Genomic DNA, 27,244 nt, shown 5'->3' with positions numbered 1-27,244 from the left:
AGATAAGGAAAAAGGAGCAAGATATCATTTGATTTCTGTATCATATGTATTGAGTTATCTTAAATTGGTGTAAGTCACTTCATTAACATAAAATTGAAACAATTTCCACCATATATATTATATTAATTTAATATTCTTATATATAATAATATATATTTAAAGGACCACACAAATTGATGGTTAAAAGAGTATATCTTATTTTCATCCTCAATATAGTCAGCTCAGTTAAACATGCTCACTGTCCTATTGAAAGTGGTACCATTCCCATGTAGTGAGTTATTAAACAAGGAAGTGATGCTTATTTTTTAATCTTTTTTTATTGTTATTCTATTTTAGTTGTACCAATTTTTCCCCTTTGCCCTCCTCCACCCATCCTATCCCCCACTCCCACAGTCAATCCCCACACTGTTGTTCATGTCCATGGGTCATTCATACATGTTCTTTGTCTAGTCCCTTCCCCTTCTTTCCACCATTGTCCTTCTCCCCCCTCCCCTCTGGTCACTTGCAGTCTGTTCCCTGTTTCTATGCCTGTGGTTCCGTTTTGTTCATTATTTTGTTCATTAGATTCCTCTTATAGATGGGATCATATGGTATTTTTCTTTCACCAACTGGCTTGTAACACTTAGCATAATATTCTCTGGTTTCATCCATGCTTTCTCATAAGGTAGGAGTTCTTTCTTTCTGCTGCATAGTATTCCATTGAGTAAATGTACCACAAAAACTAAAAATGGAACTGCCTGTTGACCTAGTGATTCCACTGCTGGGATTATACCCTAAGAGCTCTGAAACACCAATCCAAAAGAACCAATGCACCCCAATGTTCATAGCAGCACAATTTACAATAGTCAAGAGCTGGAAACAGCCTAAGTGTCCATCAGTAAATGAGTGGATAAAAAAACTGTGGTACATTTACACAATGGAATACTATGCAGCAGTGATCCTTATTTTAAAGGAATAATTATGTGGGGGACATTGAAAACATTTATTCCACAGGTTTCCCATAAACAGTTACATAGTTGAACACATTCAGACAGAACATAGTATCATTACAACGGAGAGCTCCTTCACTGACTGGATCAAGGCTCACACAATGGTCTTGAGGCCTGCATAAAATCAGAAGGAGTGACTTAAATACACTATTCAATAGCTACTTTACAAACAAAAACATAATGAGCTTTTCATGGAAAATAAATGTCAAACAGGAAGATGTCAGCGAGATAGAAGGGAGCGGAGTCCACTTCCACTCGGCACCAGTGAAACACCTAGCTGATTTGAGGAACAGAGCGAACAGCCAATGGTATTCCAGCATATATGAAGATCGGAGACCAAAGGTAGAGGACCTTGAAAGATCTGACGGTAAGAAGAGTGCTTAAGGACAATAAGGTCCCTGGGACCAGTGCGGGGACCAGTGCGGGGACCAGGGCGGCTGAAGCCCCAGCCCGGGCGCAGGGTCTGCTGCAGGATTCTTGGGAGAGAGCCAGGCTGGGCTGTGTGAGAGGCCAGGTGCTTGTTTGGACCAGGGGGGGCTTGAATAGGAAGAATTTCTCGAAAAGAAAAAGAGAAAATAGAGGCACCCAGTGGCTAGTTAGAGAACTCTCCACAGCAGCCGCGGTCTCTGGCGCCCCTCCCCCCTCAGCCCCTGGACTGGGAATGCGGGATAAGCAGCCCCAGCTCTCACCTGAAGCCCAGCTGGCGCGCACCCAGATTAGCGGACTGGGCACCCACACCTGAAACCTTGGGTGGGAGCGCACCCGGATCAGTGGCTGGTTGCCCCATGCACAGGCCCAAAGCCGCGGATCAGGGCCGCGCAACCCAGGCCCAAAGCCATGAACCTTCCACGCAATCTAGGCCCAAAGCTGCGGATCAGCCAAGCAACCCGATCAACCGCCTGGCTGCCTGCGGGCAACCACACCTAAAAGCACCAGTTCTGAACAACTCCTACCTAGCCCCTGCGCACAGAGCCCTGCAGGGACTACTGGCTCTCTAGGACGAAGGCAGAACGCCCAGCAGAGGGGAGCTGCAGGGCAAGGGGAGACTGCATTCCCCAGAAAGACTTGACCAAGTAGGGGGCTGAACTAACCCATAGGAGCACCGAGAGCCCCTAGCATCTAAGACAGCAAAAAGCAAGAAGGTGGAGTGTGAGTTGCCCCTAACTGGTGCAAATCAAGGACAGCACAACTGGTGAATTAAAGGCCTAGTGGGGAGCAGAAGGACCCTGAGGAACTGGAGTGGAGGCTGAACAACAGCGAAGAGTGTGGCTCAGGAAGGGAGAAAAGTGAAACCGATCCTTCCAACCACCCCCTCCCGTTTCACAGACAGGAAGACCAGCAGAACTAACCTGACCGATTTAAAGCCACCAAAAGACTTTTTTTCCCCTCCTTTCCCCCCAAATTCCTTCTTCCTTTCTGTCCTTCTTTATTTTTGTATTCCTTCTTCCTTCCAAACTTTACCTTTTTTATTCCTTCTTTCTGCCTTCTTTTATTTATTTTTTTAAATTTTTGTTAAAATTCCTTCTTCTTATCTTTCTTCCCAACTTTTTTTATTCTTTCTTCCTTCCTTCCTTCCATTCCTTTTCTATTCCCTTTCCCCCTCCTTCCCTTCTCCTTTTTTTCCCCCCTCTTTCTCTTTTTCCCACGGGTGACATAATACAACCTGGAGCGCTGAAAAGACCAGAGTTAGACCGTGTTACACCCATAAATGTCAGCTCAAGACCAGAGAGCACAGGAGATTAAGGAGACGGCACCACTGAATCCCATTGGCATTCTACCATAGAAGTTCATACCATAAACCCAGGGAGTCAGAACAGATCAATTTAAGAAGCAAAGGCTAACAAGAAGAGTCTCACAAACAATGGGAAGACAAAGAAACAATCCCCAAGTGAAAGGAAAGGAGGAAGCCTCAGAAAGAATGCTAACTGAAAAAGAGGCAAGTCAACTATCAGATACTGAGTTCAAAGCAATGGTTATCAGGAAGCTCACTGACCTCTCTGAGCTCACAGAGAACTACCAGAAACTACAGGGAAACTACAATGAACTCACTGCAAACTATATCAACATGAAAAAGGAAATAGAAACTATCAACAAGGGCCAAGAGGAAATGAAGAATACAATTTCTGAATTGAAGAACACAGTAGAAGGAATGAAAAGCAGACTTGATGAAGCAGAGGATCGGATCAGCGAGCTGGAGGACAAAGTAGAAAAAAACACCCAGAAAGAGCAAGAAAAGGAAAAGAGGCTCAGAAAGAATGAAGAGGGATTAAGGGAAATGCAGGACAACACGAAATGTAACAATATCCGTATAATAGGAATACCAGAAGGAGAAGAAGAAGAGCAAGGGATAGAAAACGTGTTTGAAAAAGTAATGATGGAAAATTTCCCTAATCTGAGGAGAGAAAAAGTCACCCATATCCAGGAAACACAGAGAGTCCCAAACAAGAGGAACACAAAGAGGCCCACTGCAAGACACATCATAATTAAAATGGCAAAATTCCAAGACAAACAGAGGATCTTAAAGGCAGCAAGGGAGAAAAAGGAAGTAACATACAAGGGAGCCCCAATAAGGTTAGCAACTGACTTCTCGAATGAAAACGCTTCAAGCCAGAAGAGAATGGCAAAAAACATTCCAAGTAATGAGAACCAGAGGCCTACAACCAAGACTACTTTACCCAGCAAGGCTCTCAATCAAGATAGAAGGCCAAATAAAGAGTTTCCCAGACAAAAGAAGTCCAAAGGAATACACTTCCACCAAACCAGCTCTGCAAGACATGCTAAAGGGACTGCTTTAAGGAAAGGAAGGAAAAGAGAGAGAGAGAGGAACACAGGTAGGAAAAAATGGCAATGAATAGCTACCTATCGATAATAACCTTAAACGGAAATGGATTGAATGCTCCAATCAAAAGACATAGAATAGCTGAATGGATAAGAAAACATGACCCACACATATGCTGCCTACAAGAGACCCATCTCAGGACAAAAGACCTACACAGACTGAAAATGAAGGGCTGGAAACAAATTTTCCAAGCAAACAGACAGGAAAAAAAAAGCAGGGATAGCAATACTCATATCAGACAAAATAGACTTCGAAAGAAGGGCCATAAAGAGAGACCCAGAAGGTCACTTCATAATACTCAAAGGAAGAATCCACCAAGAACACATAAACATTGTCAATATATGTGCACCCAACATAGGAGCACCCAAATATATTAAGAAAATCTTGGAGGACTGCAAGAAAGATATTGACAGCAACACAATTATAGTAGAGGACTTTAACAACCCACTGTCAAAAATTAATAGATCTTCCAAACAAAATATCAACAAGGATATTGTGTCACTTAACAACACCCTAGAGGAAATGGACTTAACTGATATATAGAGAGCTTTCATCCCTAAGAAGCAAAAATACACATTCTTTTCAAGTGTCCATGGAACTTTTTCAAAGATAGACCACATGATAGGACACAAAGCAAGCCTCAACAAATTCAAGAAAAATGAAATCATATCAAGCATTTTCTCTGACCACAAGGGTCTGAAACTAGAAACCAACCCCAAAGAAGAAAACCTAAAACACTCAAGATCATGGAGACTGAATGGCATGCTATTAAACAATGAATGGGTCAAGAACGAGATTAGGGAAGAAATCAAAAACTTCCTGGAAACAAATGAAAACGAACTCACAACAACCCAAAACCTATGGGACACAGCAAAGGCAGTCCTGAGAGGGAAGTTCATAGCAATACAGGCCTACCTTAAAAAGATAGAAACAGTTCAAACAAACAACCTAACCCTACACCTACAAGAAGTCGAGGAACAACAACAAAGACAGCCCAGAGCAAGCAGAAGGAAGGAAATAACCAAGATCAGAGCAGAGATAACTGACATAGAGAATAAAAGCACAATTGTAAGGATCAATGAATCCAGGAGCTGGTTCTTTGAAAAGATGAACAAAATTGACAAGCCTTTAAGTAGGCTCATCAAGAATAAAAGAGAGAGGATCCAAATAAACACAATTAGAAATGAAAGAGGAGAGATTACAACTGATACTACAGCAATACAAAGGATTGTAAGAAATTACTATGAAGAACTGTATGCCAAGAAATTGGAAAACCTAGGTGAAATGGACACATTTCTAGAAAAATATAATCTTCCAAAACTGAATGAAGAGGAAGCAGAAAACCTGAACAGACCAATAACAGCAGACGAAATTGAATCAGTCATCAAAAAACTCCCAACACACAAAAGCACTGGACCAGATGGTTTCACAGGAGAATTCTACAAAGCATTTAAGGAAGAGCTAACCCCTATCCTTCACAGACTATTCGAAAAACTCCAAACTGATGGAAGACTCCCAAACTCGTTTTATGAAGCCAGCATCATCCTAATCCCAAAACCAGATAAAGACACAACGAGGAAAGAAAACTTCAGGCCAATATTGCTGATGAACATAGACGCTAAAATTCTCAACAAAATATTGGCAAACCACATCCAGCAATACATCAAAAAGATCATACACCATGACCAAGTGGGATTCATCCCAGGGGCTCAAGGATGGTACAATATCCACAAATCAAATAAACATAATACATCACATCAACAACAGCAAAGACAAAAATCACATGATCATATCAATAAATTCAGAAAAAGCATTTGATAAGATACAGCACCCATTTCTGATAAAAACACCCAGCAAAGTGGGAATACAGGGAGCATTCCTCAACATAATAAAGGCCATATATGAGAGACCTACAGCCAACATCATACTTAATGGACAAAAACTTAGAGCTTTCCCACTAAGATCAGGAACAAGCCAAGGATGCCCTCTCTCACCACTCCTATTCAACATAGTACTGGAAGTCCTAGACACAGCAATCAGACAAGAAAAAGCAATAAAAGGCATCCAAATTGGAAAGGAGGAAATGAAACTGTCACTGTTTGCAGATGACATGATAGTGTACATGGAAAATCCTATGGACTCCACCAAAAAACTACTCAATCTAATAAATGAATTTGGCAAAACAGCTGGATACAAGGTGAATACTCAGAAATAAAAGGCATTCCTGTATACCAACAACGAAACTGCAGAAACAGAAATCAGGGAAAATATCCTATTTGATATAGCAAAAAGAAAAATAAAGTACTTAGGAATAAACCTAACCAAGGAGGTAAAAGGCCTGTATTCAGAAAACTACACAACAGGAGAGAACCAAGATGGCAGCGTAGGTAGACACACTGATAGTGTACATGGAAAATCCTATAGACTTCACCAAAACACTACTTGAGCTACTGAATGAATTTGGCAAATCAGCTGGATACAAAGTCAACACTAAGAAATCAAAGGCAAGAGAACCAAGATGGCGTCGTAGGTAGACACACTGCGCCTCCTCGCACAGCCAGAACTGACAGAAAGTCGAACGGCAAGGAAGTCCGACACCAAGGAAATAAAAAATAAATATTCATCCAGACTGGTAGGAGGGGCAGGAGATGGGCACTAGGGTGGAGAGAACTCGTGTGACGGTGGCGGGACCGAGACTGGAGGAGTGTGGGACAAATGGGGCAGGCAGTCTGACCACTAGCAGACCCTGCGGCCCCACATTTGCGCACAGACAAACCGAGAGGGCCGGACTCAGAGTGGCAGAGAACGGGGCAGGCAGAGTGGCAGATAGCACCCCGCGGCCCCACATTCATGCACAGATAAACCGGACAAACGGTGAGTAGCAAAGTAGACCGAACAACCCAGGGCTCCAGCTCGGGGAAATAAAGCCTCAAGCCTCTGATTAAAAACGCCCGTGGGGGTTGGGGCAGCAGCAGGAGAGACTCCCAGCCTCACGGGAGAGGTCATTGGAGAGACCCACAGGATCCTAGAGTGTGCACAAGCCCACCCACTCGGGAACCAGCACCAGAGGGGCCCAGTTTGATTGTGGGTAGCGGAGGGAGTGACTGAAATCCGGTGGAGAGGGGAACGGGTGCCATTGCTCCCTCTCCACCCCTCCCCCACATACAGCATCAAAGGGGAGCGTCACAGCACAGCAACCAGCGTTACCCTGCCCCAGAGAACACCTAACGCTCCGCCCCTTAAAGTAGCAGATGCGCGAAGACAAAAAAAAAAAAAAAAAATGGCTCAAATGACAGAACACTTCAAAGATCCAGAAAAAATACAAGTAGCGAGGAAGAGATAGCCAACCTATCGGATGCACAGTTCAAAACACTGGTTATTAAGACGCTCACAGAATTGGTTGAATCTGTTCAAAAACCAGATGAAAAAATGAAGCCTATGCTAAGAGAAACAAAGGAAAATGTACAGGGAACCAATAGTGATGCAAAGGAAACGGGGACTCAAATCAACACTGTGGACCAGAAGGAAGAAAGAAACATCCAACCAGAAAAGAATGAAGAAACAAGAATTCAAAAAAATGAGGAGAGTCTTAGGAACCTCCAGGACATCTTGAAACATTCCAACATCTGAATTATAGGGGAACCAGAAGGAGAAGAGGAAGAACAAAAAATTGAAAACTTATTGGAACAAATAATGAAGGAGAACTTCCCTAATCTGGCAAAGGAAATAGACTTCCAGGAAGTCCAGGAAGCTCAGAGAGTCCCAAAGAAGCTGAACCCAAGGAGGAACACACCAAGGCACATCATAATTACATTACCCAACATTAAGCACAAGGAGAGAATCTTAGAAGCAGCAAGAGAAAAGGACACAGTTACCTACAAAGGAGTTCTCATAAGACTGTCAGCTGATTTCTCCAAAGAGACCTTACAGGCAAGAAGGGGCAGGCAAGAAGTATTCCAAGTCATGAAAGGCAAGGACCTACCTCCAAGATTGCTCTATCCAGCAAAGCTATCATTTAGAATGGAAGGGAAGATAAAGTGCTTCTCAGATAAGGTCAAGTTAAAGAAGTTCATCATCACCAAGCCCTTATTATATGAAATGTTAAAGGGAGTTACCTAAGAAAAAGAAGATCAAAAATAGGAACAGTAAAAATGACAGCAAACTCACAGTTATTAACGACCACACCTAAAACAAAAACAAGAGCAAACTTGGCAAACAACTAGAACAGGAACAGGACCATAGATGGAGATCACATGAAGGGTTGTCAATAGGGGAGTGGGAGGGGGAGGGGGGGGAAAAGGTACAGAGAATAAGTAGCATAGATGATAGGTGGAAAATAGACAGGGGGACGGTAAGAATAGTGTAGGAAATGTAGAAGCCAAAGGAGTTATAAGTATGACCCATGGACATGAACTATAGGGGGGTAATGTGGGAGGCAGGGGGTGGGCAGGATGGAGTGGAGTGGGGAGGGAAATGGGACAACTATAATAGCATAATCAATAAATATATTAAGAAAAAAATAAAAAAATAAACCTGGGGAAAAAAAGGAAAAGAAAAACTACACAACACTGAAGAGAGAAATTAAGAAAGACACAAACAAATGGAAGCATGTACCATGCTCATGGATTGGAAGAATTAACATTATCAAAATGGCCATACTACCCAAAGCAATCTATAGATTCAATGCAATCCCTATTAGAGTACCCATGAAATATTTCACAGATATAGAACAAACATTTCAGAAATTCATATGGAACCATAAATGACCCCGAATAGCTGCAGCAATTTTGAGAAAGAAGAACAAAGCAGGAGGGATCACAATACCTGATATCAAACTGTATTACAAGGCCACTGTCATCAAAACAGCCTCGTACTGGCATAAAAACAGGCACATAGACCAATGGAACAGAACAGAGAGCCTAGCAATAAACTCAAGTCTTTACGGTCAATTAATATTTGACAAAGGAGGCAGGAGCATAAAATGGAGCAAAAACAGCCTCTTCAACAGGAGGTGTTGGGAGATCTGGACAGCTACGTGCAAAAAAATGAAACTCGATCACCAACTTACGCCATACACAAAAATAAATTCAAGATGGATAAAAGACTTAAATATAATTCGTAACACCATAGAAGTCCTAGAGGAAAACATTGGCAGGAAATTCTCAGACATTCCATGCAGCAACATCCTCACAGACATGTCCCCTAAAGCAAGGGACATAAAGGAAAGAATGAACAAATGGGACCTCATCAAAATAAAAAGCTTCTGCATGGCTAAAGAAAACAGCACCAAATTACAAAGAGAACCAACAGTATGGGAAAACCTATTTGCCAATGATACCTCGGACAAGGACCTGATCTCCAAAATACATGAAGAACTCACATGACTCCACTTTAGGAAGACAAACAACCCAATTAAAAAATGGGCAAAGGACTTGAACAGACCCTTCTCCAAAGTAGACATACAGAGGGCTCAGAGACATATGAAAAGATGCTCAGCATCACTAGCTATCAGAGAGATGCAAATTAAAACCACAATGAGGTACCATCTCACACCAGTCAGAGTGGCCAACATAAACAAATCCACAAACAAATGTTGGAGAGGATGCGGAGAAAAGGGAACCCTAGTGCACTGTTGGTGGGAATGCAGACTGGTGAGGCCACTGTGGAAAACAGTATGGAATTTCCTCAGAAAACGAAACATGGAACTGCCCTTTGACCCAGCAATTCCGCTGCTGGGATTATACCCTAAGAATCCTGAAATACCAATCCAAAAGAACCTATGCACCCCGATGTTCATAGCAGCACAATTTACAATAGCCAAGTACTGGAAGCATCCGAAGTGCCCATCAGCAAACGAGTGGATCCAAAAACTATGGTATATTTACACAATGGAATTCGACGCAGCAGAGAGAAAGAAGGAGCCTATACCCTTTGCAACAGCAGGAATGGAACTGGAGAGCATTATGCTAAGTGAAATAAACCAGACAGTGAGGAACAAATACCATATGATCTCACCTTTAACTGGAACATAATCAACAGAAGAAAAAAGCAAACAAAATATAACCAGAGACATTGAAGTTAAGAACAATGTAACAATAGTCAGGGGGGAGTAGGGAGGGGACAGTGAGGAGAGGGGATTACAGGAAGTACTATAAAGGACACATGGACAAAATCAAGGGGACGGGGGAGGGGGGGAAGGAGGTGGGTTCAGCTGGGGTGGGGTAGAGGGATGGGTAGAAAAGGCGTACAACTGTAATTGAATAACAATAAAAATTAAAAATATATATTTAAAAAATGTCAAACAGAATGCTAATAATATTAGTTTAATGTCTATGATTGAGGAACATTTTCACTAAAGGCCTGTTATCTACTGAACATAAATGAAAGCAGAACTTGTATATGAAGTCTGTCCAGAAATTATCCAGCCATGTGCTATGAAAAATAGAGACATTTATTGAAGAAGACACAAGATACAAGAAACACTGTCCATAGGACAATGATGCCTCAGCCCTCTTCAAAGTAGGCACACTAGGACCTTACACCATTCTCCCAATGGCCATCAGCTGCCTGATCATATTTTCCTGAATCTCCTCAGTGGTCTGAAATTTCTTCCCTTTCAAAGGTGATTTTAATTCTAGGAAAAGCCAGAAGTGTCAGGGCACCAAATCTGGGCTGTAGGGGGCTGAGTCACCTGGATGATTTGATGTTTTGCCAAAAACTCTGCACGAGACGTGATGCATAAGCAGGCGCATTGTCATGATGAAGTTGCTAATCACCAGTTGCCCATAGCCAAGGCCTTCTGAGTTATCTGAATAGTTTCCAGAGGAAGATTGAAAAGTTACACAAAATTTGATGCAGATTTGTTGCTCTACTCGCTCAGTCATTTTGAATGTGACAATTACACAGTACACATGCTTACTCAATGGCCTCTACTGCCCCCCACTGACTAGTACAGTGAAGTTGTCATTGTTCATGCATGTGCATTCCAGTCCACTCTCCTTGGCTGCCAGGTTATATCCATGTCGTGCAAACCATTGTCATTATAACAATAGCTGGACTTTTTCTGGACAGACCTTGTACTATAGGTTTTTTTCCTTTGTGATCGCCATGAGGCTTACATAAAATATCTCATTGTTATAACGACCTATTTTAAGTAAAAGGCAAAAGATTTATACGATCTGAAGAGAAACCAGAGTATAATAACGACCTACTTTAAACTGAGAACAACTTAACTTCGATAGCTGACAGACACCTTACTTTTACTTCTTCCACCACACATTTTAGTTATTTGATATCAACATATATATCTCCTTAAATATTTTGTATCCAATAACTAATTATTGTAGTTATAGTTATTTTTCATGTTTGTTTTTTAACCTTTTTTTTAGAGCTAGGGGAAGGGAGGGACAAAGAGAGGGAAAGAAACACCAGTGCATGACACCTATCAGTCGCCTACCACACGCCCCTAACCGAGGACCCGGCCCACAACCCAGGCATATGCCATGACTGGGAATCAAACTGGTGACCCTTCACTTCATGGGATGACACCCAAACTATTGAGCCACACCAGTCAGGGCTGAGTTTTAAATTAGAGTTGCAAATGACTTATGTGCCATATAATATTAGAGGTTCTGACTTTGACTATATATTTATTATTACCAGTTTTACGCATTACACATTTATATGTTTTTACAATATTAATGATCATACTTTTATTTCAGTTTGAAAAATGCCCTTCAGTATTTATTCTAAGGCAACTCTAGTGTGATGAATTCTCTCGGCTTCTGTTGTTTTTTGAAGAGTCTTTGTCTTACCTTAATTTATGAAGGAAAGATTTGCCAAGTGTATTATATCCCTGGTTGAAAGTTTTTCTTTCAATATTTTGAATATAGCATCCCACTCTCTCAGGCTGCAACGTTTCTGCTAAGAAATCCACTAATAGTCTTATGGGGTTCCTTTGCATGTGACAAGTCATTTTTCTCTCGCTGCTTTAAAGTTCTCTCTTTATCTTTTACCTTTGACAATTTATAATGTGTCTTGGTGTAACACTTTTCTAGTCCAGCCAATTTGGGGTCATTTGTGCCTTATGAATCTGGATGTTCATTTGTGTCTCCATGTTTGGAAAGTTTTCAGACACTATTTCTTTAAATTGACTTTCTGTCCTATTTTTCTCCTCTCCTTTGGGATTTCAGCGATGTATATTTTGTCTTCCTGGTATCCCACCAGACCTATAGGCTTTCTTCACACTCTATTTTTTATTATTTCCTTCTCTAACTGCACAATATCAAATGATCTATACAAGTTCATGAATTATATTTTAAGCTTTGTTATGTTTGCTCTTAAAGCCTTCTATTGAATACTTTAGTGCATGCATTGTACTTTTCAGCTCTATGATCTCTATGGTTTCTATTTCTTTGTTGATTTTCTCATTTTGTTTATGCATTTTTTTTAGATCTCCATTTCTTTAGGCTCCATTATGAGAGCTTTATTAATTTCCATTGGTGGCATCTTTTTACTTGATTCTTTGTGATCCTTGTATCTTTGTATTTTCACATTTAAGGAAGTAGTCTCCTATTCCAGAATTTATAGGTTTACTTTGGCAGGGAAAGAGCTGCACCAGTCAGCTCTGCTTCATTGATGCCTGTGTCAGCTGGTAGCATCTACAAGTAGATGTGCCTTGCGACTAGTGTACCTATTATGATGAGGCCACTGCCTGTTTTCTGAGGAGGGATACCACTGGCTGAGCTCTATGGTTGTGTGGGCCTGCTGGGCTCTGTAGTCAAGTGTGGCCATTAGCTGGGCTCTGTAATCACCTTTTTTTGGGCCCTGTTTCAGGCTGTGTTTAGAAACTGGACAGGATTGTAGGTGAGGCTCTGTGGCTGGACAAGACTATAAAGAGGGCTTGAAGGATGCACAGGGTCTCTATTTAGGTTCCATGGTTATTCAGGCTAAGAGGCTGTGCTCAATAGTTGAGAAAAGCTGTTGGCTTGCTTCCCAATATGAGTGGGGCTAAAAGATGGTCTCCTTGACTACTCAGGTTCTTTGGCCAGGCAGAATTGGAGGCTATGCTGTGAGTTTGCTTTCTTGCCCAGAAGAGTCTGTAGGATAGGCTTCATGGCCAGTATTCCAGGTACCCAATTCAGGGAGAACTGCCAATCAAGCTCACTGGCCAGATAGGGCCACCCCTTAGCCCTATGGGGTTCTGCAGATGGGCAGAACTTCTGGCTGGGGTCTTGTTAGAGTGTTGCTGCAAGCATGAATATGATATACCAAAATCTAACAGCTAGTTGCTGTAAACCCCACCCTTTCTTTATTTCTACCTGATCTCTGGTGGTTGAGCACCACAGATTCCCCAGTGATCTCCATGAGGCCAGAGATGAGTGGGCCTTCTGGGAAGAATCTCCAAACTCTGGGGTAGCTGGATGTTTACCTTGGGCTTTCTTTTCCCACTACAAAAAGTGTAGACCTCTCTAGGTCTATTCTGCTCAGTGTGGTGGTGTTCCAATTCAGGGAGAGGGATGTGGTCAAAGTGAAAGTACTCCTTTTACCCTTCCAATACAATCCTTCTCCATCTCTTTGGTCCATTGTAGTGTTTCTGCCTCACCTCCATGTTCTGGGATTTTCCAATGGTATCCTGTCAATGGGATCGAGGTTGGAATCACTTATGTTTCCATCTTAATAATGTCACCTTCCATAATGCAAGGAAGCAGGATTTGCAATGGTAACCCATTTCAATTCTGATAATGGTGTTTTGTATCTTGTCTATTTTTATCTTTGTCACTTTTGTTAGTTTTATCAATTTCATTTTATTTTTATTGATTTTTTTAAAAGCATTTTTTTGCTTCATTTGTTTATTTTCCTGCTTTGAGTTTCACTGATTTCTGTTCTTATCTGTATGCTGTCCTTCCTTCTGCTTACTCTGGATTTATTATATCTTTTGCTTACAGTTTCTTTATGTAGAAACTGTTTTTATTAACTTAACACATTTTCTATATTCTAATGCATTTTAGTTCTATAAATTTTCCTCCTCATACTGCTATAGATGCTTCTCACAAATTTTGAAGTGTTTTGTTTTCATTTTCAATCAATTTTATTTATTTTTTAAAGACTTCATAGTGGTTGATTGTTGTGTTAAATCTTTTTTTTTTTTTTTTTGAAACTATGGCTCTTTATTTTCACTTGGACAAATCAAAGGAAGTCACCAGTAGCTTTTGTTTAATGTAAAAAAAAAAAAAACCATACACACAAAAAAACACAAAACCTTGGGCTTAAAGGAAACCCATGTTGCTACAGAGGATTCATATTTTTAGAAAGGAAATACAGTGCAGAATTCTCTAGAGAGCAAAGACATTTTAAAGCTAGTTTAGGGGGCTCAAAATGATTTGGGGAAGGTGTCACAGTGCTAGGTATAAGGTGACGGGACAGTAGTCACTGCTCAGGGCCTTGGAATGGATCTTGCTGTCAGACAGTGCAGGTAACAGAGAATGAGACACCAAGAAGTAATCAAGGTGTCAACCAACGTTTTTGGATGGAGCATTCATCATGTAGGTCCAAAAGGTGTAGGCATAAGCTGTGTTGGGGTAGAAGTGCCAGAAACTGTCAACTAGTGGCACAGCCTGCAGCAATTCCCCAAAACCTTATCGCTCTTGTGGAGTGAAGCCAGCATTCTTTTTGTTTCCCTTGGGGTTGCAAAGGTCAATTTCTTCATGAGTTCCATTGAGGTCCCCACATAGCACAAAGGGCTTGTGGGAAGCCAAGCCCTTTAGGAATTTGCGGAAGGCTTCATCCCAACACTGTCTGTACTCCAGGTGCACCAGACCTTAACCTGTATTAGGTACATAGGCTGTTACCAGCACAAATGCATCATATTCAGCCACAATCACTCGGCCTTCCTGATCATGTTCCTCTTCGCCAATGCCATAGGAGACTTTGAGTGGGCACTGGCAAGAAAGTAGGCCCACCACTGTACTCTTACTTGTCTGAAAGAGCGGACCACTACTGATGGCATAGTCCAGGTGGCTCTTGAAGTTCATCTGGTAGTTTATTCTCTGAACATTTGGTCTCTTGCAAGTACAGGGTATCTGGGGTTTCTTCGTTTATCCAATCTAAACTTTTCTTCTTAATCCAGGCTCAAAGCCCATCCACATTCCAGGAGCAGATCTTGAGGGTGGCTGATTTGTCACTGGGTGAGGTTTTCTCATCTGTGGAGAGTCCTCATACAGGACTGACCCTTCTCCTGCTGCCTTTTTCATTTTTCTTTGCTCCTTTTCCCGCCTTACTCTTCTTGGCCTCTGGCTCAGTCTTGGGCACTTCTCTGTCTTCTGCCACTGCTCCCTTTTTCCCAGCTTCTGCATCACTGTAACGAATGCCCTCCTGCACCACATCACACAGCGAAGCAGTATTTTTACCGCGTTGCCTACTAAAGTTGAAGCAGGGATCCTTCTTAACCGAGCACAAAGAATGCAGCACGCTGTGTTAAAATTTTTATATTATCATTTACCCTTGGTTTTGCTTTTTCTATATTTATTCATTTCTGATGTTCCAGGATTTTTTCCTTCATCATGTTATTTATGTTTGATCAACTTTATCTGAGCCACCCTTTAAGGGTGGGTCTGCTAGTAACAAATTCCCTTAGTTTTCCTTAGTCTGAGATTGTCTTTATTTTCCCTTCATTCCTGAAGGGTAGATTGACTCGATATAGATTTGAGATTGACCGTCCTTTACTTTCAGAAATTGAAAAATGTCATGTTACTTTTTTCTGACTTCCAGAGCTTTAGCTAGAAAACTCATTCAAATTTATATTTCTCTATAAATAACATGTTGTTTTCCTTGGAGATTTTAAGGTTTTTTTTTCCTTATTTTTAGTATTTAGAAGTTAAATATACTATGTTTTGGCATAGATTTCTTTGGCTTTTCCTATTTTGGGTTTATTCAGCTTTTGCATCTATAGATATATCATTTGCCAAATTTTCAACCATTGTTTCTTTGAATACTAGAGAACCAGTCCCTCCTTCTATTATATGAATCCTATGATATAAATGCTGGATATGGTTTTTTTGTTGTATAAGCTGCTGGGATTCTGTTAACTCAGTCAATTTTATTTGCATTGAACAAATTCTATTAATTTATCAATTTCATTAATTATATCCTTTGTCATCTCTACTGGTGAGCTCAGCCAGCAGGTTTTTTAAATCAGTTATTCTCTTTTCCTGTTCTATAATTTTCATGTATTTTCCTTTTATAACTTTTCTTTGCTAAAATTTTCTATTTCTCAAGGACATTTGTTATTACTTGTTGCAGCATTTATATAATGACTTTTTAAAGTCCTTTTCAGATTATTTAAACATCTGATTCATCCTAGTGTTTGTTTCTATTGATTGTCTTTTCCCATTAAAGTTGTGATTTTCCTTGTTCTTGGTATAATGGAACTCTGGGCCACATTCAAACCATCTATTTTAGGAGGTAGTCACATTATTTAAGTTTAGCACAGGGTTCTGGTGTAATTTTGTATGACAATGTAATTGTCATTGATTTTGTTGAATTTTTTTGTTTTGTTTTGCTTGGTTTCTTGGGTGTCACTGAGGCTCCTATTGATCCCTGCCAGAGCCACTTAGTTCTGGGTAGGAAAAGGAATATTCTAGATTGCAAGCATGAAGAGTGTTTCTGGGCTTAATATGTCAAAATTTCCTTTGGGGTAGAAGAGTCTCTGGCCTGCAGAGGTAAAAAGCATCTTCTGTGGTCTTGGTGTCAGAAGGGCTTGTCCTCAGTCCCTTTTTCCAGTGTCTCCAGGTCCCCATGGGGTTGTCACTAGGACTTCTCTTTCATCATTGGATGAATTCTCCTTGGTTGAGTGTTGGCAAGATGCCCAATTGCCTTGTTGCTTTGTTTTTCTCCAGGATGCCTATCTCTCTCTATATTTTTTAGTCCTTCTTGTTTCTTCTTTCATTATCTCTAGGGTTTGTTTATCTCCAGGGAGAGATGAGTCTATTGCATCTCATATGAATTGGAAGCCTAATTTATATTTTTAAAACATCACTTTTCTGCATAGAGTGCTAGAGTGAATGTGAGGAAGGAGGCTACCATACTAGTCCAGATAACAGATGGTTGTGTTTTAGACTGAAGTGGTAGCAATGAAGATAGAAGCAAATGAATTTGTTAAAGATATTTTTGAGGTAAAACAAACAAGAATCATTGATGTGTTGACTTTGGGGATTTCTGGTTTGAGCAATTAAATGGATGAAAGTGTCACTTAATTGTCAAAAAACTTCTCCTACATCTTTTAGAAATATATCTTTCTAAAATGTGTGGGATTGAGCTTACATTCCTCAATCTGGAGCAGTATTACATACTCAGAAAAAATATATCTTTATCCCACTTACCTTTCCTTGTCTTAGATTCATGACCAAGCTAACAGCCCCCCAGTTGAATGCCAGTTATAAATATTGTTGACTGGAGTTCCCAGAGTGCACTGGGTTTTCACTTGATCTAAGCCACAAGGCTGAGAAGCAATGCACTGGGTTTTCAAAAAACCTCCAAATTAATAATAGACCAAAGTAGTTCTGCTGTTATGTGCATTGATTATGCAATGGCTTAAAAAGTTTAACAGTTGATTTTATAACTAGCAATCCAAACCTTCCCCTACCTCCACCACCTGCTATATTTCTGAGATTTGCAGTAAAGCTCCTCAGGAAACCACTGGCCCACTGTAAACTACGATGAATGATAGGCTATGGCCTGCATTTTTCCCTTAAAACTTCAACATTATATGGCAACTGAACACCAGACTTGTGGGTTTCTACATTTGACATGCAAGGGGTTTGCTAACTATGCAGACAGGTTGGCTCACAAGATAGGAAAGTTAGAGTCAATATGGGTACAAAGGTTGGAGATTAGTGGAGGTCTCCATGTTATAGAATGATGGAACAGGTATTTGGAGTCAAATAGATGAAGGCTTGAATCCCTGCTGAACTTATAGCTGAATGTCCTTAGGTAAAATCACTAACTCTCTCTGACTCCATTCATTCAAATGTAAAACAAAATAGCACCCTTACAGAATGCAAGGTCAAATGCAATCAGGTATTAGATGCTTTATAAAGTATAAAGCACTGTGTATTTCAGGGTATCATCTTCGCTGTTTCTGGTACCTTCTGTTCTCCACTTACCATGCAAAATGTTAGTATGTATATTGTAGTGAGGGTAGACCATCTTATACAATCCCTACTTTCTTGTCTTTGCTCTTACCAAGGTTTCAAATAGGCTTGAACTTGCCTATTTGGTAACAAAGGTAACAAAGAAATAGTGCTTTAACGTGCTAGATGGAAGGACTCTGTGTTTTAAAGAGGCCTCCAAAATTTCAAGTAGACCTCTTGTACTCCCAACTACCAAAAGATTCCATGAAATCTGTATTCACCTTTCCTTGCCCAGGGGACAGGTTTGAGCCTGGTCTCAGCTCTCTATTTTCCTCTTGCAACTTTTCTTGGCATTCAGAAGACTTTTGGCACCTATGGGCCAAAAGACAGCAACCACCATTCTGACTTTGAGGCTTCCTCTGGGACAGCCTTTTCATTTCTAAAACACAAGCTTGCAGGCTCCACAAAGGATCCACCCATTCTATACCTACTCCTCACCCCACCATTGAGTGGCCTTTGTTTCAATCATAGTCACAACCTTCCTGAGGCCAGAGGAGCCATCAAAATAATCAAATTCACCCTTACAGTATTCTAACAAGTACTTTAATGTACAGGAATTTCTGCTTATTATATGGAGAAGACACTCAACATTCTCTTCAGTGTGATTGTGCCAGGAATTTTGAGGACTGGCTTCCTCAGGAGCAGAGCTCTGGGTTCAGAAGTTAAAGTTGCTCATGGCAACCACCATCCACCCACTTTTCCAAAATAGTTTCCTTCCAAGGAGAATCAAAATACATTTTGGATCTTCAAATCTCACCCCACCCATTTCCTCATTGTGCCCATGTTCTTATTCCTTAGTTTAAGTATGGATTATCCTCACAGCTCACTTAGCCTTGGTTCGGAGTGAATTTCCTTACATCCTGGAAACCAGTAGAAACCTATTCAATGTGTTTTACTCTTGGTATGTGCTTTGTGAGAAGGATAAGTTTTTAGAAATTTCCACATCTTTCAAGTGTCAGTGAGTGATATAATCTAGCCGTTGAAATTTGTGATATATAATACTAGGGGACTCATCTAGCCACAGGTTCTCAAGTAGAGCAATGAAAGTTAAAGGAAAAGAGAATGTGTAGCATTTCTATGTAAATAAATAAGTGAAAAAATACCCAGACAAGTTTGATTCCCTCTTCTGTCTGCCTACCACCCATGCCCCTTTTACAGTGAAGTCAGCTGCTGGTCCATGGCCTGCTGAGAAAGCATTCCAGATGTGCAGTTCCAAGATCCAGCTGCTAGTTCTTGAGGGACAGAAGCTTAAAGCTGTCATCCAGGATTGACCTCCTGTTGCGCCGTAGCTTTTTTTGACGACGTTGGTACCAGACCACACCACCAAGAGCCAGAACAATGAGCAAGAGAATGACACCTGTGGCAATTAAGACAGAAGCCAGCATCTCAATATCCTTTACAGGAATCTGCATGCCCAGCATCCTCACATTGTCTTCTCTAAAGTCTCTGGAGATTGCTGTTGAAACGGAACAAGAGGGAAATGATCACCCTGGGCTGGAGCATACTCCAAAAAGGCACTTGCAGTCTTCTCCTGAAAGAGGAGAAACAACTCTATCCAAATACAACAAAGGAACTGTCCCTATCCTTCAAAATACCTGCTGATAAAAACAGATTCAGAGGTCTCAGTGACTTGGAATAACAAGATGTCACAGCTGAGAAAGTCCTTATTAATCATTGAAGTCCTTATTAATCATTGAGGTCACAATCCCCCTATGGAGAGAGCTAAGACTAAGAGTAGAAAGAACCTTGATATATTTGAAGAAATATATCAAGGATCTCCCATTAACCTAGGGACTAAAGCTCAGACTCAAGCTCGACATTTCAGCTCTCACAATCAGGTTCTAGCAACTCATTCTTTGTTCCCCAGAATATATTTGAAGAAATATATCAAGGACTATAATATTTTTAAAAATCTGGATTCACTTTGCATGGTTCCAGAGGGTAGAATTAAGAACAAAAAGTAGAAATTTCAGGGAAGAAGTTAGACTCAATGATCTAGCTTATCAATGCTCTCTTTGACCATTGGACCATGACAACAACCTGCCACTGTGCTGTCTGGTCCTGAGCTCTTTGAGTGTTGATAATTCTGATGTCACATTGATCTTTCAGGTGAAATAATTAATTGTCTGAGTTCCTGGCATGCAAACTTTTAATGATCTCCAATTAACCTAGGAACTAAAGCTCAGACTCAAGCTCGGCATTTCAGCTCTCACAATCAGGTTCTAGCAACTCATTCTTTGTTCCCCAGAATAGGCAATCCTCTTTCAGGCCTCCAAGATTTTCTCATGCTGCTCCTTTTGCCCGAATACCCTTTCTTCCTCCTCACCTTTCTAACCCTAGTTTAAATGTTACATGTCTTTGTAAAGCTTTCATCAATTCAGCTTGACAGTTAATGCCCTTCTTCTGTGTTTTCAAAGTATCTGTACCATTTGTACTCCCACAATTTACTTGTTTGGGCCACATTACCTAATCTCCCCTCATTTCTTGCACTTCAGTCACCTCTTTTTTAAAAGGGAGATAATAACCATACTTAACTCAGAGGTTTATTGTGAGGTTTAAATGAGTTAGTATTTATAAATATTTAGCATAGCACCTGGAAAATAGCAAATGCACAGTAACTGATAGCTGTTATTTCTGTTTGCCTTTTTTTCAACATCTAACATCTAACAACACAGTTGCTTCTCTGTCTAATTCCATTCTTAGACACAAATCTCTTGGAAGGTAGTATCTATGTCTTGTTTCTTTGGTGTCCCTGACACTCAGAAACTGTTCAATGAATGTTTAACTGGATGAACATATGTCCTTACAGAAGTGAGAAAAGATGAAATACATACATATGTCTGTATGGTGCTCAACTCTCTCAGTCGCACCCTACCTCTTCACAACCCCTTCAGGATATACCCTAATTCCCTGGTTGTCAGTTTATAAGATACATAGGCAGATCATTAGGAATTTTCCAAACATAATTGAAAAACTTCCAGACTAAACCAATTATCTCTAATGTCCTTCTAGTGCTCATAACTGTTTTAATCTTTCTGAGTCTTAGTTCAGGCACAAATGGGGTGAAGATTGAAAGCACTATTTGGATCTAGGATACATAGAACAAGAATTTGTAATTTCTTGAAGAGAAGAAATGGCTGTTTCTAAAGAGCCAACTATTTGATATTTCATAGATGCAAGAATAAAAATACCTGGTGCAGACTCCATGGTATTTGTTGTAGTTTCATACTGTCCCTACAGGAATTTATGTTTGTGCTACAGCTTCTTCATGCCGGAACCACCAATACCTTGAATTTTCTTGCCACCCACACATTAGGTGGGAGGCTAAGATATCAGCCTTCAACTCAGGAAGTTGGGGATGAGACCAGAGCAAATAAACCTATTGAGGGAACTTGAACCTGGGATACTTTTGAAGTCTCTCAGAAATCTCAGAATGCTTTCTGCTAGTATTTTGGTCTATCTTTCAGCCATGTGAATCCCATATTTTAAAAACACCACATCTTCCCACAAACGCATGTTGTGTACAACTACCTAGTCTGTGCATCACTCTTCCTACCTTTTCCAATCTCGTTGGTGATGGTGGTGATAATGCTTAAGTGTTCTAGAGAGAGAAAAAAAAAGACAAGAGGTTAGTCCTGTTTTCTTACTATAAATCCACAGGCTCACAATGGGAGGTTGGCAATGGTTGGAGGAATCTGTGATATAGTAACGAAAAATGAAGATACCTGGAATTAACTAACTTATCGTCAAAGTCAATATTGGTATGTAAATTTGATTTTGGGTAGTGACACAAAATTTGAGTGAGAGCATAGGTTTAGGAGTCCAAAAAGGTAAGCCATCCCTCTGCATTACTTATGTATTTATTGTCACTTCTTCAATCCCCATTATTGCTCTTTTTTTTATTGTTGTTCAAGTACAGTTTGTCTCCATTTCTCCCCCACCACTCCTACCCACCCCAGCCACCCCCACCTCCCACCCTTGATCCTACCCCCCTTTGGCTTTGTCCATGTGTCCTTTATATATGTTCTTTGATGACCTTCCCCTTTTCCCTCACATTGTACCCCTCCCTCTGCTCCTCTGGTTACTGTCAGTTTGTTCTTTATTTCAATGTCTCTGGTTACATTTTGCTTGTTTGGTTTTTTTTGTTGATTAGGTTCCACTTATAGGTGAGATCATATGGTATTTGTCTTTCACCGCCTGGCTTATTTCACTTAGCATAATTGCTCTCTTTGCCACCCTTTCCATTCTCACTTCAGGAAGTCCCTACATACTCAGACTATACCCATACATACTCAACCTGTTCTCAGAATATTTCTTCCTCTGCTTGCTTTAATGAGGCTGAGTTCTTCTCTAAGGACTATAGTTCCTTTATATAACCTCAATAGTGCTTTGAGATTATTGCTCCTCTCCTTTTTAAAGAACTACCTCTTTTGTGTAAATATACCATAGTTTTTGGATCCACTCGTTTGCTGATGGGCACTTCGGTTGCTTCCAGTACTTGGCTATTGTAAATTGTGCTGCTATGAACATTGGGGTGCACAGGTTCTTTTGGATTGGTGTTTCAGGGTTCATAGGGTATAATCCCAGCAGCGCAATTGCTGGGTCAAAGGGCAGTTCCATGTTTAGTTTTCTGAGGAAATTCCATACTGTTTTCCACAGTGGCCTCACCACTCTGCATTCCCACCAACAGTGCACTAGGGTTCCCTTTTCTCTGCATCCTCTCCAACACTTGTTTGTGGATTTGTTTATGTTGGCCACTCTGACTGGTGTGATTCTACGCAGCAGAGAGAAAGAAGGAGCTTATACCCTTTGCAACAGCATGGATGGAACTGGAGAGCATTATGCTAAGTGAAATAAGCCAGGCGGTGAGGGGCAAATACCGTATGATCTCACCTTTAACTGGAACATAAGCAATAGAAGAAAAAAGCAAACAAAATATAACCAGAGACATTGAAGTTAAGAACAATCTAACAATAGCCAGGGGGGAGTGGGGTGGGGACAGTGGGAAGAGGGGATTACAGGAACTACTATAAAGGACACATGGACAAAATCGAGGGGACGGGAGGTGGGTTCAGCTGGGGTGGGGTGGAGGGATGGGGAGAAAAGGCATACAACTGTAATTGAATAACAATAAAAATTAAAAAAAAGAACTATCTCTTTTGAGGTTCATATTATTTAGCTAGAAAAAACACACTTGTCACTGTTACATAGCAGTTATTTTCATTCATGGAAGTCTTTGATACCTGGTGCAGTCTTCCTCTTCCTCAGTTCTCACCATGTGTATTGACCTATCATCCAACATTCAAGCCTCACTGTTTCTGGAGCTCTTAACTCCAACAAATTTTTCACATCTACTCCAATTCTATTACCTACTCCCATGGTCACACTGGACTTTTTATGCAGAACTGCTCCATCTCAGAAATCTAAAATTTAACAACAGCCTTCTACCTTTTTTGTACTCTAATGCTATTTATTCATTTCACTTGTTGTTTCTTTCTCATGAAGACCTCTAGCTCCTGGACTCTTGCATTTTTTTCCAGAACCTCTCAGCTTTATCCTATCTTTTCTTCCATTCTTGGTCAGGCTAGACTCCACGTTCTGTCACTTCAACTATAAACTTACCAGGAGTGTTATAATTATCTACAAAAACCCCAGTAATTATAATTTGCCTGTATTTTGTCTGGTATGCTAAATGCTGGTGGAGAAAAAAATCACACAAGTATAAAGATCAGTATTCTTTGTGTCCAATTTTAAGCCCTCACTGATGTCTGGCAATAATTAATTAATTTCTCATTACTCAGAGTAAACTTTTGTTTCCCATTTCCCAGAGTTGTTATTTCAAACATTTGTCCACTCTTGTCAAGCCCCTTAACCAACCACCTATCGTTCACTCCAAGCAGATGACTCTGTTTCCTCTATCAAAGATGGAAAAGAGACCATAAGAGAGAAATATTCTAACTTTCTGTAAAGCACCTCACCCAAACCTACCCATTGATCTTTTTATTTTTTATATTCTCTTTTCTTTTAGGTAAAACAATGACCTTACTCCAGTCTAATCTTTCATTTTAGCTCTGGTTTTCATCTCATGTTTCCTCATCAGGAGCCTTCTTCCAACAATCAAGTCTTTCTTCCCTGTCTTCAACACATATGTAGTTGGAGCAATATTGAATTTGGCCATAGTAGGTCATAAAAAAACCCAAAAAGGCAAATAGGTAAGATTTATGGGCTGGCTTATTTTCATAGAGAGATATGAACTATCCTTGTTCATGGAAGTTCCCGGATCATATGAATTGAGATGGTCTCTTATTTGAGATGACCCATCATTATACATGAATACCTGTTATCTTAGATCTATGGCATCTTGGTGACACATTAGTTCGTCATTTGACTTTGGTTCTAAGGACTGACTGAACACAACAAAGAATTGTGTACTTATATTGGTGGTGGAAAATAGTACTAGAATAGTACATGGAAGCCACATTTTAGCTCTATGGGTTACCAGAGAACAAAGATTTTCCAACATACAGAAAATCATAATGTGCAATTATTTGTCCACCCCTGCCCCCAGAGGGTAAATAGCAGAATTGTAATCCCTACAATTTTGCTAAGTCTGTTTGTATGCCTGAAGACTTTCTTCCACTTTCTATTCCTGCTGACAAGAGTACCGCCATGGCTGGCAACTCCAGAATATGTACCTGAATACCAACACTTTTCAAAACCATATGACACTTAAAAAAAAAGCACAGGGGAAAAAATTCCTGGATTCCTGTGGGCTCCACGAGATTTTATATGGCCTCTTGAAAGGGAGATAATGCTGAGAGCTGGACTCAGGTCAAAAGGCTTAAAAAGTGAGAGACTTAGCCCTGACTGGTGTGGCTCAGTGGGTTGGGCACCCTCCCACTAACCAAATGGTCACTGGTTCCATTCCCAGTTGGGATACACTCCTAGGTTTCAGGCCAGGTCCTCAGTCGAGGGTGTGCAAGAGGCAACCCATTGGTTTTCACATCAATGGTTCTCTCCTTCTCTTCCTCCCTCCCTTTCCTTCTCTCTAAAAATAAATAAAATCTCAAAAGAAAAAAGATGTGAGGGACTTAACCTTTTAATAACCCAAAGGCATAAAATCCAACACAGCCTACCTTTCTGCATTCTTGGTGACTAGCAAAAATTTATTGGTAAAGAAACTACCACAGGTATTCTCTTTCCATATTAAAAAATGATAAGAAAAAACCTCTTTTTTACTCTTGGTAGCAACTCTGTCTGTGATAAGCTATATCAAAGGCCAATATTTCTTTTTTTTTTTTTTAATTTTTTTTTTTATTGTTATTCAATTACAGTTGTATGCCTTTTCTCCCCGTCCCTCCACCCCACCCCAACTGAACCCATCTCCCTCCCCCCTCTCCACCCTCCCCCTTGGTTTTGTCCATGTGTCCTTTATAGTAGTTCCTGTAATCCCCTCTACCCACTGTCCCCGCCCCCACCCCCCACCCCCGCCCTGGCTATTGTTAGATTGTTCTTAACTTCAATGACTCTGGTTATATTTTGTTTGCTTTTTCCTTCTATTGCTTATGTTCCAGTTAAAGGTGAGATCATATGGTATTTGTCCCTCACTTTCTGGCTTATTTCACTTAGCATAATGCTCTCCAGTTTCATCCATGCTGTTGCAAAGGGTATAAGCTCCTTCTTTCTCTCTGCTGCGTAGAATTCCATTGTGTAAATATACCATAGTTTTTGGATCCACTCGTTTGCTGATGGGCACTTCGGTTGCTTCCAGTACTTGGCTATTGTAAATTGTGCTGCTATGAACATTGGGGTGCACAGATTCTTTTGGATTGGTGTTTCAGTGTTCTTAGGGTATAATCCCAGCAGCGGAATTACTGGGTCAAAGGGCAGTTCCATTTTTAGTTTTCTGAGGAAATTCCATACTGTTTTCCACAGTGGAAAGGCCAATATTTCTTTCCAGCCTTAGCCAGAGTTGTGCCAGGTCAGAAAGAATTGCCTTTCACAATCCCCACAAACAAAATCAACTAAAGGGTGATTATTAGAATTATATTTCTTCTTATTTTTATAGACTGGATTCATTAGCAAAATTCCTTGAAATAGTCTGTGACTCTAGTTAATTCTAAATAATAAATTTATACAGAAAATAAAAATATTTCGAAGGAAGAAAATCTGTACTAGGCATCAATGACAGAGCCCAAGCAGTTACAGACTGTTTTAATTGATTTGAGCTCAACAGGTGTCAAAGAAATTACAAGGAGGCAATAGCAAGGGGGCAATGGAGAATAGGAAATATTAAATGGGAGAGCACCTAGGAGATATGCTCTGTATTAAGTTATGGTTCTTCTAGGATCAGAAGGACAGGATTATGTGGTTTTTAGGATTATGTGGTTTCAATAAGCTAGACAAATGCTAGAAGATGGTACAACTTGGGTAGTTAGTCCTCACCTCTTTGAGACAAGACAGTAAAGAGGGTCTCCATGCCAGCATGGACATGGTCAGCAACATGGCAGTGCAATAACCATGTTCCAGGGTTGCTGGCCACCATCTCCACAACCTCAAAGGTCCCTGGGAACAGATCCACCACATCTGCCCGGTAACTCTCTCCATTCTGCAAGAGATTTGGGTGAAGAGGAAGTGAATGGTATAGAAATCACATAACAGTGTTTAAAAACCAAAAGTCTTGGAAATACACATCAGGGACATGGGACTTCAATTCAGACCAGAGAGCAGTTTAAAAATTCCATCTAATCGATCTTTCCAATGAACCTGCCCACACAGACTAAATCAATAGAGGGTACCCTCTCTCTCTCCTCCTACTTATTCTTAAAGTATCCCAAAATAAAAGACAGCACAGTTACTTCTAAGAGGCTAAAAAGTAATGTCTCCACACTTTTCAGCAGACTGATATCTGGGGAATTTGGCTTAAGCCTTGACCTATGGGAAAGAGCCACATACTTTCTTTAGCAATGAAACTCAAATTATTTTATCCTTCATATCATCACCTTTGTCAGTACTTCCAGATCTTTATGTCTATATATCAATGACTCTAACTTTGCCCCTTCTCCTAAAACTAAATCTTCTTCAAAATCTACATGTTTTTCCATGTAGCTCCTGAACTGAAATTCTTATAATGGATTAAGTGTTTTCAGAGACTTAGACAACACTCCGAAATTCCTAGATCTTGGAATAACTGCTCTTTGTGTCTCAACTCCTTACTGAGATCCAAT

General features: G+C 40.4%; 1 protein-coding gene and 1 pseudogene across 7 annotated transcripts in view; both read right to left on the bottom strand.

Annotated features, from left to right (window-relative positions):
- Positions 1-14,124: 14,124 nt before the first annotated feature.
- On the bottom strand, positions 14,125-18,791 carry LOC112300037 (DNA repair nuclease/redox regulator APEX1-like; annotated as a pseudogene).
- HEPH (hephaestin) overlaps positions 14,125-27,244 on the bottom strand; it is a 67,769-nt gene continuing 54,649 nt past the window's right edge. For 6 of the 7 annotated variants that reach the window (XM_045191274.3, XM_045191273.3, XM_045191271.3 and 3 more), the window contains 3 exons: positions 26,463-26,625; positions 21,574-21,618; positions 14,125-19,473 (listed from right to left, as the gene is read on the bottom strand). In XM_045191274.3, coding sequence (XP_045047209.2) covers positions 19,244-19,473; positions 21,574-21,618; positions 26,463-26,625 — 438 coding nt within the window. In that variant the 3' untranslated portion in view covers positions 14,125-19,243. The remainder of the gene's footprint in view (positions 19,474-21,573; positions 21,619-26,462; positions 26,626-27,244) is intronic. The other variant, XM_045191278.3, reaches the window with a different exon arrangement.

Source organism: Desmodus rotundus, chromosome X, assembly GCF_022682495.2.
Source record: "Desmodus rotundus isolate HL8 chromosome X, HLdesRot8A.1, whole genome shotgun sequence".
Lineage (NCBI taxonomy): Eukaryota > Metazoa > Chordata > Mammalia > Chiroptera > Phyllostomidae > Desmodus > Desmodus rotundus.
This window is presented reverse-complemented; position numbering and strand designations above follow the sequence as displayed.